This window comes from Kogia breviceps, chromosome 7 (assembly GCF_026419965.1).
Source record: "Kogia breviceps isolate mKogBre1 chromosome 7, mKogBre1 haplotype 1, whole genome shotgun sequence".
NCBI lineage: Eukaryota > Metazoa > Chordata > Mammalia > Artiodactyla > Physeteridae > Kogia > Kogia breviceps.
The window spans coordinates 53,137,257-53,151,125 of NC_081316.1; the positions used below are offsets into that span (position 1 = coordinate 53,137,257).

Consider the following 13,869-nt stretch of genomic DNA (forward strand, 5'->3'; position numbering starts at 1 on the left):
TGTCTCGGGTTTGGTGCAAGCTTATCTCCATGTAGAATTTGTATCAGTGGCAGAGGTGAAAGAGGCTGTATCATAATGGGGATATTAAGTTATGCTCATTTCTTTCTAGAATTGTAACAAGTGGAAATCCCAGTTTTTTTACATACATTCCATATTTTATTCTATGTATTTATTTCTTCTACTCACACATATTGAAGAAACAGATAAAAATATTTTTTTATATAAATTACCTCATAATACAATATTTTTTCTTCTCTTGAAGCAGCAACTATATTCCTAGCATATGCTTCTTAAGTAAATTTATTTTGTCTTGCCAGAGCATTTACATATTAAATAAAGCTGTTTTCTTTTCTTTTCTCCCCTACCTCCATACAGCTACTTTTCAATTTATTTTCCATTTTACTACCTCCATCTGCTTTATATCTTTACTTTCTTATTGGCCACCTTAAATACCATATCCATCATTATAATTACTCTCTTACCTCCTTGGACTTTGTTCTATTTTGCCTCCTTGACCCTGGTTGAATCCAACTCTCTACTATAATACACCCATACCTGAGCCATTATTAGGGTTAATTCCACCTAACAAGGGCTTTAGAAAATGCCTCCCTGGAGATATTTAAAAGCTTAGCTTATATGTATCCCTCCATTATTTTCTCTCAAGTTGATGGCTCAGAATTTTGCAAATGTAAATCATTTCTGCATTATTAAGAATACTGCCAAATGGAAGCAACCTAAGTGTCTATCGATAGATGAATGGATAAAGAAGATGTGGCACATATATACAATGGAATATTACTCAGCCATAACAAGAAACGAAATTGAGTTATTTGTAGTGAGGTGGATGGACCTAGAGACTGTCATACAAAGTGAAGTAAGTCAGAAAGAGAAAAATAAATAATGTATGCTAATGCATATATATAGAATATTTTTAAAAAAGGTTCTGAAGAACCTAGGGGCAGGACAGGAATAAAGATGCTGACGTAGAGAATGGACTTGAGAACGCAGGGAGCGGGAAGGGTAAGGTGGGACGAAGTGAGAGAGTGGCACAGACATACATACACTACCAAATGTAAAATAGATAGCTGGTGGGAAGCAGCGGCATAACACAGGGAGATCAGCTGGGTGCTTTGTGACCACCTAGAGGGGTGGGATAGGGAGGGTGGGAGGGAGACGCAAGAGGGAGGACATATGGGGATATGTGTATATGTATAGCTGATTCACTTTGTTTTAAAGCACACCATTGTAAACACATTTACACATTGTAAACACACCATTGTTAACACACAATTGTAAAGCAATTACACGCCAATAAAGAGGTTAAAAAAAGAAAAAGAATATTGTCAAATGATTTGCAGAAGTTAGGAGGTTTTTTTCTCCCAAAATATTTTTAAGGAAAACCCTGTATAGTAGTGTTTGCCTTTTGGTGAAAAAACGAAAATCTTAATGTTTGCCTGTAAGGTCAGTAGCACTCTATGATTGAATCTTCTTTATTGTGCTGATCCTTATGAACAAAAACCACAACACTCAATATAAATATATTAATGTATGTCATGCACTTGAGTTTTCTATGATTCTTTTTGAGTGCGTCAAAGGTCTCTTGGGTTATATATCTTTCTTTTCTATCATCAGGGTCTTGTGGAAGCTGCTACTCATTTGCTTCTATGGGGATGATGGAAGCAAGAATCCGTATACTAACCAACAATACCCAGACCCCAATCTTGAGTCCTCAGGAGGTTGTTTCTTGCAGCCAGTATGCTCAAGGTATGTGTTGTATTTCAGGCACTGTTTCCCTGTGTGTAGTTTGCCATTGTTGGCAAAGCCATAAGGATGGGATAGTAGAGAGATCAAAATGTCTTCTGTCAGAAAACCTGGATGCGATTCACAGAAAGACAGACAACGTGAAAAGGCAGGGGGCTAAGTACCAGATGAAGGAACAAGATAAAACCCCAGAAAAACAACAAAATGAAGTGGAGATAGGCAACCTTCCAGAAAAAAGAATTAAGAATAATGAGAGTGAAAATGATACAGGACCTCGGAAAAAGAATGGAGACAAAGATCGAGAAGATGCAAGAAATGTTTAAAAAACACTTAGAAGAATTAAGGAACAAATGAACAGAGATGAACAATACAATAACTGAAATGAAAACTACTCTAGAAGGAATCAATAGCAGAATAACTGAGGCAGAAGAACGGATAAGTGACCTGGAAAACAGAATGGTGGAATTCACTGCTGAGGAATAGAATAAAGAAAAAAGAATGAAAAGAAATGAAGATAGCCTAAGAGACTGCGGGGACAACATTAAATGCAACAACATTCGCATTACAGGGCTCCCAGAAGGAGAAGAGAGAGAGAAAGGACCTGAGAAAATATTTGAAGAGATTATAGTCAGAAACTTCCCAAACGTGGGAAAGGAAATAGCCACTCAAGTTCAGGAAGCACAAAGAGTCCCATACAGGATAAACCCAAGGAGAAACACACTGAGACACATAGTAATCAAATTGGCAAAAATTAAAGACAAAGAAAAATTATTGAAAGCAGCAAGGGAAAAATGACAAATAACATACAAGGGAACTCCCATAAGGTTAACAGCTGATTTCTCAGCAGAAACTCTACAAGCCAGAAGGGATTGGCATGATATACTTAAAGTGATGAAAGGGAAGAACCTACAACCAAGATTACTCTGCGTGGCAAGGATCTCATTCAGACTCGATGGAGAAATCAAAAGTTTTACAGACAAGCAAAAGCTATGAGAATTCAGCACCACCAAACCAGCTCTACAACAAATGCTAAAGGAACTTCTCTAAGTGGGAAACACAAGTGAAAATAAGGACCTACAAAAACAAACCCAAAACAAAAGAATGGTCATAGGAACATACATATTGATAATTACCTTAAACATGAATGGATTAAATGCTCCAACCAAAAGAAACAGGCTTGCTGAATGAATACAGAAGCAAGACCCATATATATTCTGTCTACAAGTGACCCACATCAGACCTAGGGACACATACAGACTGAAAGTGAGGGGATGGAAAAACATATTCCATACAAATGGAAATCAAAAGAAAGCTGGAGAAGCAATACTCATATCAGATAAAATAGACTTTAAAGAATGTTGCAAGAGACAAGGAAGGACACTACATAATGATCAAGGGAGCAATCCAAGAAGAAGATATAACAATTATAAATATATATGCACCCAACATAGGAGCACCACAATAAATAGGCAACTGCTAAGAGCTATAAAAGAGGAAATTGACAGTAACACAATAATAGTAGGGGACTTTAACACCTCACTTACACCAATAGACAGATCATCCAAACAGAAAATTAATAAGGAAACAGAAGCTTTAAATGACACAATAGACCAGATAGATTTAATTGATATTTATAGAACATTCCATCCAAAAAGAACAGATTACACTTTCTTCTCAAGTGCGCATGGAACATTCTCCAGGATAGATCACATCTTGGGTCACAAATCAAGCCTCAGTAAATTTAAGAAAATTGAAATCATATCAAGCATCTTTTCTGACCACAATGCTATGAGATTAGAAATGAATTACAGGGAAAAAAAAGTAAAAAAACCAAACACATGGAGGCTAAACAGTACGTTACTAAATAACAAAGAGATCACTGAAGAAATCAAAGAGGAAATCAAAAAATACCTAGAGACAAATGACAGTGAAATGATTATCCAAAACCTATGGGATGCAGCAAAAGCAGTTCTAACAGGGAAGTTTATAGCTATACAAGCCTACCTCAAGAAACAAGTAAAATCTCAAACAATCTTACCTTACACCTAAAGGAATTAGAGAAAGAACAAACAAAACCCAAAGTTAGCAGAAGGAGAGAAATTCATAAAGATCAGAGCAGAACTAAATGAAATAGAAACAAAGATAACAATAGCAAAGATCAATAAAAGTAAAAGCTGGTTCTTTGAGAAGATAAACCATATTGATAAACCATTAGCCAGACTCATCAAGAAAAAGAGGGAGAGGACTCAAATCAATAAAATTAGAAATGAAAAAGGAGAAGTTGCAACAGACACCGTAGAAATACAAAGCATCCTAAGAGACTACTACAAGCAACTCTATGCCAATAAAATGGACAAACTGGAAGAAATGGACAAATTCTTAGAAAGGTATAACTTTCCAGGACTGAACCAGGAAGAAATAGAAAATATGAACAGACCAGTCACAAGTAATGAAATTGAAACTGTGATTAAAAATCTTCCAACAAACAAAAGTCCAGGACTAGATGGCTTCACAGGTGAATTCTATCAAACCTTTAGAGAAGAGCAAACACCTATCCTTCTCAAACTCTTCCAAAATATTGAACAGGAAGGAAAACTCCCAAACTCATTCTATGAGGCCACCATCACACTAGTACCAAAACCAGACAAAGATGCTACAACAAAAGAAAATTACTGACCAATATCACTGATGAATATAGATGCAAAAATCCTCAACAAAATACTAGCAAACAGAATCCAACAAAACATTAAAAGAATCATACACCATGATCAAGTGGGATTTATTCCAGGGATGCAAGGATTCTTCAATATACTCAATCAATGTGATACAGTATATTAACAAATTGAAGAATAAAAACCATATGATCATCTCAATAGATTCAGAAAAAGCTTTTGAAAAAATTCAATATCCATTTATGATAAAAACTCTCCAAAAAGTGGGCATAGAGGGAACCTACCTCAACATAATAAAGGCCATATATGACAAACCCACAGCAAACATCATTCTCAATGGTGAAAAACTGAAAGCATTTCCTCTAGGATCAGGAAGAAGACAAGGATGTCCACTCTCACCACTGTTATTCAACATAGTTCTGGAAGTCCTAGCCACAGCAGTCAGAGAAGAAAAAGAAATAAAAGGAATACAAATCTGGAAAGAAGAAGTAAAACTGTCAGTGTTTGCTGATGACATGATATTATATAGAGAGAATCCTAAAGATGCCATCAGAAAACTACTAGAGCTAATGAATGAATTTGGTAAAGTTGCAGGATACAATATTAATGCACAGAAATCTGTTGCATTCCTATATACTAATGATGAAAAATCTGAAAGAGAAATTAAGGAAACACTCCCATTTACCATTGCAACAAAAAGAGTAAAATACCTAGGAATAAACCTACCTAGGGAGAGAAAAGACCTGTAAGCAGAAAACTATAAAATACTTATGAAAGAAATTAAAGATGATGCCAGGAGACGGAGAGAGATACCATGTTCTTGGATTGGAAGAATCAATATTGTAAAAATGACTATACTACCCAAAGCAATGTACAGATTCAATGCAATCCCTATCAAATTACCAATGGCATTTTTCACAGAACTAGAACAAAAAACCTTAAAATTTTTATGGAGACACAAAAGACCCCGAATACCCAAAGCAGTCTTGAGGGAAAATAGCAGAGCTGGAGGAATCAGGCTCCCTGACTTCAGACTATACTACAAAGCTACAGTAATCAAGACAATATGGTACTGCCACAAAAACAGAAATATAGATCAATGGAACAAGATAGAAAGCCCAGAGATAAACCCACGCACTTATGGTTAACTAATCTATGACAAAGGAGGCAAGGATATACAAGGGAGAAAATACAGTCTCTTCAATAAGTGGTGCTGGGAAAAGTGGACTGCTACATGTAAAAGAATGAAATTAGAACACTCCCTAACACCATACACAAAAATAAACTCAATATGGATTAGGGACCTAAATGTAAGACTGGACACTATAAAACTCTTAGAGGAAAACATAGGAAGAACACTCTTTGACATAAATCACAGCAAGATCTGTTTTGATCCACCTCCTAGAGTAATAGAAATAAAAACAAAAATAAACAAATGGGACCTAATGAAACTTAAAAGCTTTTGCACAGCAAAGGATACCATGAACGAGACAAAAAGATAATCTTCAGAATGGGAGAAAATATTTGCAAATGAATCAATGGACAAAGGATTAATCTCCAAAATATATAAACAGCTCATGTAGCTCAATATTAAAAAACCAAATAACCCAGTCAAAAAATGGGCAGAAGACCTAAATAGACATTTCTCCAAAGAAGACATGTAGATGGCCAAGAGGCACATGAAAAGCTGCTCACTAATTATTAGAGAAGTGCAAATCAAAACTACAATGAGCTATCACCTCACACCAGTTAGAATAGGCATCATCAGAAAATCTACAAACAACAAATGCTGGAGAGGGTGTGGAGAAAAGGGAACCCTCTTGCACTGTTGGTGGGAATGTAAATTGATATAGCCACTATGGAGAACAGTATGGAGGTTTCTTAAAAAACTAAAAATAGAGCTACCATATGATCAGCAATCCCACTACTGGGCATATACCCAGAGAAAACCGTAATTCAAAAATATACATGTACCCCAATGTTCTTTGCAGCACTATTTACAATAGCCAGGTCATGGCAGCAACCTAAATGCTCATTGACAGACGAATGGATAAAGAAGTTGTGGTACATATATACAATGGAATGTTACTCAGCCATAAAAAGGAACGAAATTGGGTCATTTGTTGAGACGTGGGTGGATCTAGAGACTGTCATACAGAGTGAAGTAAGTCAGAAAGAGAAAAATATTGTATATTAATGCATATATTTGGAACCTAGAAAAATGCTACAGATGAACTGGTTTGCAGGGCAGAAATTGAGACACAGATGTAGAGAACAAACGTATGGACACCAAGCGGGGAAAGCGGTGGGGGAGGTGTGGGGGTGGTAGTGTGATGAATTGAGCAATTGGGATTGGCATGTGTACACTGATGTGTATAAAATTGATGACTAATAAGAACCTGCTATATACAAAAATAAATAAAATTAAATTCAAAAATTCAAAAAAACCAAACCTGGGTGTGAGTTCTGGCCCTATCACTTATTATCGAATGGTTTCTTATGGAATTCACTGCACCATCCAGCAAGATGTCAATAATTGCTATATTTTGAGTAAGCACTGGCTCTTAGGAGCCTCTTACATGCATTACCCAACAGTGCTCAAACCCTGAAAGAGTAGCTGCTATCCTATTTATAGACAAGGAACAGACATGAAGTTGTTCTACAGTATTTTGAAGGCTACTCAGCTTTTAAGCATGAATTTCAGTCCCAAATAAGGTCTCATTCTGAAACCTAATTCTTATTAAAATCATACGAAACTGGTTTCTCTCCAGAAGGATTTAAAAATTGTGTACATAGGCTTCTAGAACAGGCTATACATAAGGTGTGTAGAAAGCCCAGCTGCTGTTGATTCAGGGAGAAACATTCCCATTTTAAAGTTTTCTGCTGTCAACCCCAGGTTTGGCTACTAGAGAGTTTCTCAGTTCACCAGTGAAACTGCTGGTGAATGATTGTCAGTGAGCCTTTCCTTCTTTCTGAAATACTTATTAAACTCTGACGTTGTGATTTTTGGGCCCTGGGGAATCTGAAGTATCAAGAGAGTCCTTACCCTCATGAAGCTTACAGTTAAGTGAGGAAAATAGAAATTAAATAATTATAAGAACAATGAAGAAAAAGGGTTGTGGATGTGTATACAGGCATACCTCATTTTATTGTGCTTCTCAGATACAGCATGGTTTTTTTGTTTTTTGTTTTTTGTTTTTACAAATTGAAGGTTTGTGGCAACCCTGCATCGAGCAAGTCTGTCAGTGCCACTTTTGCAACAGGATTTGCTCACTTCATGTCTCTATCACATTTTGGTAATTCTTGAAATACTTCCAAGCCTCTGCCCAGCAAAAAGATTGTAACTCATTGAATGCTCTGGTGATGTTTAGCAGTTTTTTTTTTTTTTTTTTTAGCAATAAAGCATTTTAAAATTAAGCTGTGGGGCTTCCCTGGTGGTGCAGTGGTTGAGGGTCCACCTGCCGATGCAGGGGATGCGGGTTCGTGCTCCCATCCGGGAAGATCCCACATGCCACCGGGTGGCTGGGCCCGTGAGCCATGGCTGCTGAGCCTGCACGTCCGGAGCCTGTGCTCCACAACGGGAGAGGCCACAACATTGAGAGGCCTGCGCACCGCAAAAAAAAAAAAAAAAAAAAAAGATTAAAATTAAGCTGTGTGTACTGTTTTTTAGACAATATGCACACTTAATAGACTACAGTAGACTGTAAACATAACTTTTATATGCACTAGGAAACCAAAACGTTTGTGTGACTTTATTGTGATATTTGCTTTATTGTGGTAGTCTGAAACTGAACCTGCAGTGTCTCTGAGATATGCTTGTAATAGGGCCAGGACTGGAGGAAGGATATGGGGACCTAATTTCGACTTTTCTGCAAGAGGTGGTCAGAGAAGACTTCCTTGAGGAAGTGTCTGGCTATTTAATAATGACAATAATAGTGAACTTTTATTGCTTTTACATGAAGTAATTAATTTAATCCTACAAGGAAGGTGCTATTGCTATCTATATTGTATAGATAAGTAAACAGAGGTACAGAGAAATTACCAATTCTTAACCCAGTTTTGGATTGAGCCTATATAGTCAGGCTTCAGAGCCTCCTACTTAACCACGAAGCTACCTTCCATATCAGGTGCCGAATAAATGTCTGTCAAATAGATGGCTGATGGATGGATGAATGAAATGGTATTTAAGCTAAGAAACAACTTCTAGGGGTGACATAAAGAATAATTAATGGCGTAGAAAAGAAAAAATATGAAATGGGACAGTTTCTTTTGTACCCCTTTCTAATAGAGGGTAATAATAACTCTGTGTGTTCTTCATCCTCAGGCTGTGAAGGTGGCTTCCCATACCTCATCGCAGGAAAGTACGCCCAAGATTTTGGGCTGGTGGAAGAGGCCTGCTTCCCCTACACAGGCACAGATTCTCCATGCAAACTGAAAGAGGACTGCTTCCATTACTACTCCTCCGAGTACCACTATGTGGGAGGTTTCTATGGGGGCTGCAATGAAGCCCTGATGAAGCTTGAGCTGGTCCATCATGGGCCCATGGCAGCTGCCTTTGAAGTCTATGATGACTTCTTCCACTACCACAAGGGGATCTACCACCACACTGGTCTGAGAGACCCTTTCAACCCCTTTGAGCTGACCAATCATGCTGTCCTGCTGGTGGGCTATGGCACTGACTTGGCCTCTGGACTGGATTACTGGATTGTTAAAAACAGCTGGGGCCCTAGCTGGGGTGAGGATGGTTACTTCCGGATCCGCAGAGGAACCGATGAGTGTGCAATTGAAAGCATAGCACTGGCGGCCACACCAATTCCTAAATTGTAGGGTGTACCTCTCAGCGTTTCATACTGACCACCATCAGTCATGAAAGGAAGCTGACTTATTCAGACTAGAGACTTTTACCATATTGCTACTGCAATGTCAAAAGGTTGCAAATAGACTCCTATGAAGATTTGTGCCTTTAAAATTAAAACTGCCCTTGACTGTAATATACTTTCCCATTGAACACCAGCCTGCTTTTTCCTAAGTATTCAGTGAAATGAGGTTTTTATGGATGATGGTGAACTATGAAGTAATACATTTTGCTAATCATTTTTGATGGAAACAGATGCTGTATTTTTAAAAATCTATGTGACTGCACAGGCTTATTTTTAAATTGTATAAATCATGAGAAAATATGTCAATGATTATTTTAAAAATTTTTGTAAATATTCAGGTGATATGTATTATGAAATTTATGTATGTGCTTAAGAGAATTTTTAATCTTGACTCCTTCAGTTGTATTTACTTCTCTCGCTTATGTAAATACTTTAAAAAGGAAAATCTGGGTATTTCAACTAAAAACAAAATTATGAACATTTACAATAGGGGGTATACTCAGTTAATGTCTAGTGAACCCGAAATTATCTCCTGGATATTTGATGAGACAGATTATAAAGAAAAGATACAGGAGTTTTGATAAGAGTCTGTTTATTGGTTAAAACTTCTTATCCTGTATCTTGCATTTGGAAGTATTGGTTAGCCTTCATTGGCTGAGCAGTAATAGCCTAATTAGTGGAATATTAACAGTTTATATTTGGTCAGATCTTTGGGATCTCCAAGGGATATTTCACAGTGATATGAAATCTCCACACTGAGTAAACAGATAGGAAACATTAGAAATAATAGATTAGGCAAAATTAGGCAAATTAGTCAGAGCTCTAAACCATAAATAGAACTACAAGGCTTTTAGAGCTGAAAGGAACCCTGGAGATGGTTCAGTGTAACTTCCTTCTAACCAGAAAAAGACACTGAGGCTTATACAGAGGGCAAGTGACTCATCCAAGGTCACACAGCTGGTAAATGATGAGTCTAGATTAGAACTTAGATTTTCTAAGTCTGGTTCTTGAGTGACTTAGACACTGAATCTCTGTGCTTTCCACCAGAGTATCCAAAATCACCAGGGATACTAGATGCATAGTTGGAAATTTCACATTGACATGTTAAGTCTCAGTTTTGTCTTAAACCTCATGTACTTTTTGTATTGCAATTCACTACAATGACATTTTTACTCTTCTTAAACTGAAGGGTTATTCCAGGAGTTTGCCTCGTATTTAAAGTGTGGCTTCTTGGGCCTCCTGGTACATGGCCACATACCTTTGACCTTTTTACTACATGATGACAAAGAAGCAGACACTTTGAATGGCAGGCATAGGCAGAGTCCTTATTATCTGGAAGGCCTCCAAGGAAATATATTTTCCTTGTTACTGTTACTGGTAGAATGTAATCATTATAATCCTAATTTATGCCTAGCCTTGTAGCTACATGAAAGTGTAACTAGACTTTGAAATCAAGCAGGAATTTATTTTTCACTAAAATTTATAAAGATATACTACCTGTCAGCTTAATAGCTAAGAGTTTCTTTAACCCACTAAGTGTGAGCTCATCCTCTGGTTTTTACTTGGACAGCAGTCAGTTGACACATGTGAGAGCAAGTCCTGAAGGTGAAGAGCACCCATGCTTTTGCACAATTTCATGGAGGCCCTGGCTGAGCTCTGAAGGAAAATCGTTGCTCGTATCATTCTTTAAATACTGTAGGAAATATTGAAGGACTAAATGATAGTTGTGAACTTAACTGGCAAAATGGGAAGCAGGTCTCACAAGCATGATTAGTTGAGGACAAGCAATGGTTTGAAAAGGCCCTAAGTTTTCAGAGGTGCACTCAGGATTGCCCAGAGAGCTCAAGTTACACTGCCCTTCAACTTGCATTTTCTGCTGTGGGAGGTCTGCTTTTCCTATTGCTCTACAAGAGAAAGATCACCGTTTCATCCACAGTGGTGGAATTCATTCAAGACGTTGACTGAATCATGGTTCCATCATGGTTCCTTAAGCCATGTAATTAAACAGTTAAGCTATACAAAAAGCAAGTTTCATTATCTGAAACTTGCTTGTATTGGTGCTAACAGAATGTATCATCAAAGTCTGTTGAGCAAATGAGCTCTGGAGAAAAATGGGTTGAGAACTCTGGCTAACCTCCCCAAACACATGCCCAGAAAAGCTACAGCAGTGATGTGCGTGGATGACACCATTGTCCACAAAGCAAAAAATAAGTTTAGCTGGGCCATCTAGCACAAGCATGGTCCTGACCCTGGTGCCTTAGTGCCTGGGTAAGATTTCTTGCTCTGCCACACGAGCCATGAGAACTTGGGCAGTTTACTTAACCTACCAGTGCTTCCGTTTCCTCATCTGTAAACTGGGGATAATGGGATAAATATCTATCACTGTCTGAACTCTCCCTAAACTCTTGCTATACAAATAAAGGAACCAAAAGAGTTTACACTTTTGAATGACATTTATTTGGTTTAAGGTCAGGCCTTACCCTATCCCAAGTGGGTAAACTAATGTAAATTCAGATAATGAAGTTTCCCTGGCCATTCAAACTTGCTCACTGAACTCTGACTTCTAAACATGACCTCAGGAACGGAATAGATTTGGATAGTAAGGGATATGTGTATCTACTTCACAGAGCTCTGAGAGTTAAATGCCTTCATAAAAAGAGTAGGTACACCAGTGCTTGGAACGTAGTAAGGAGTATATAAATATTAGTTACTGTTCAAGTCATCTTTTTCCCAATTCAAATTGTAATCTTTTGCTATGAGGAAGCAGCTCAGATGTATTCTATTAATAAACAAGCTCTACTCTGAGAAGGTACAGGAGGGGCTTTGGAGATTTTTTTTTTAAAGGGAGAAAAAACCAACAGAGGAACATAGCGCAAAGAAACCCACGGAGAAAAATCTTCGAAAACATTATGAATTAGGGAGATAATTTTGATCTTCTAGTACAGAGGTTTTTACAACCCGCATCACATCATTGCCTCTGCTTGTCTCTGCTACTGCCTGTGTGGAAAGAATAAGTGTGAGAGGTGATCAGGTTTAGATTGCTACAGCAGAGATGAAAATCAAGCCCCAGCTGAGAGCAAGTAACTTTGAAGAAAAAAAGACTAAAGGTTAAGCTAAGGTTGCAACAATTTGATTTTCCTAATCAGGATTTTCCTATCAGGATAAGCATAGCAGATTCACATAACAATAGAGCTAGAAGGTCATCTAGTCCACCTCTGTCATTAAAATAAAAATGGGTTCAGTGAGGTGAAATAACATGCCAAGGTTCCAGCTAATGAAGATAAATCTAGACCCCAGTGCATCAAGAACTTTCTACTGTACCTGCTGCCTCCCAATTAAGAAAAATGGAGAAAGAAATATAAATGTTATGAGACAACCTGACCTCGTACTGTAAAATCATTTCTAAGATCCTTTCCAGTTCTCAGAAATCCTATTCTGAACTCTTGATGGCAAGTGCTCTAAGCTCTATATCCATGTGTGGTGGTTTCGGAGGTTTAATCTAACAGTTTTCCTCTAAATATAGTAATGTTAATATTTACATTTCTTAACTGTAATAAAGATTTATTTTTGGCCTAAAGTTAAGTAGAAACTTCCTGACCAAGACAGGAGAGCTTTAGACATAACCAATTCTTCAGTTCTGATGGGAAGTGCATGGACTGGAAATTGTACGTTGGTTGTGCGTTAGTTAGCCATTACGCCTTAATTTCATTAGCTGTAAAATACTGACTTCATTGAATTGTAGTTCTGATTGAAAGTGGATTTGCCTAAAATCGCCTGGACTGTAAAATAATTGAATCCTCAGCAGACATTAGGGCTGCCCTGCACAATGTCCTCTTGATGAGAGCAAACCAAAATTGCAGGAGATAAACTAGCCCTTGGACAGAACATGCAACAAATGCCTTTGTTGGTGTCTTCATTTCTCCTTTTAGAAGTCCATTTATCAAGATCCCTTTTCCCCACATGCCTTTGAAGAGCTAGCAGAAGAAATTTAACCTCTCCTCCGATTTTGAGGATATGATGCTGATACACTTTGATTTTGAACTTTTGGTCCTAAAAGGCAATTTATAGAATTGAAATTCAATTCTATAGGTAGTTAAATAAGGAAAGACTGTGATAAACTCCAAACCCCCCAAGCTGAGGTGAAAAAAGCAGACTTGTTTCTTCCTCTAATGCAAAAGGTCTGAAGAGATTGAAATCCTAGCAAATCAATTGAAAAGAAATAACTTGGAGAAATAGCCTTCCCCTGGGGAAATGAGGGAGATGGCAGGAAGCTAAGGCTGTGCATTAAAATAATGATTGAGATGATCTGTTTTTTTCTTGTAATGTATTTTCTGCAGCTTCTAAAGTATTGAAGAGTTTCAAGTGAAGTATAAGATAAATGATAGAAAATGAATACTAAAGTATCAGATTTTTATACCCTCCATTCTCTCATTTTTGGGGTTTCTGGAGAGCTAAAAGAAAAGCCTGTTTTCCCTGTAGATAACTACTCCTATGCCACCATAAGAAATGCACAGTATTCCCAAGAGACACAATCCCAGTTCTGCAGACTAAAATTC

At 37.5% G+C, this 13,869-nt stretch overlaps 1 protein-coding gene across 1 annotated transcript in view; it reads left to right on the forward strand.

Annotated features, from left to right (window-relative positions):
* The window catches only part of CTSC (cathepsin C), a 43,047-nt gene extending 31,294 nt beyond the window's left edge, over nt 1-11,753 (forward strand). Inside the window, exons 6-7 of the mRNA XM_059070423.2 lie at nt 1,633-1,764; nt 8,758-11,753. Of these exons, the coding sequence (XP_058926406.1) occupies nt 1,633-1,764; nt 8,758-9,260 (635 nt within the window). The 3' untranslated portion in view covers nt 9,261-11,753. The remainder of the gene's footprint in view (nt 1-1,632; nt 1,765-8,757) is intronic.
* The last annotated feature ends 2,116 nt before the right edge of the window (nt 11,754-13,869 follow it).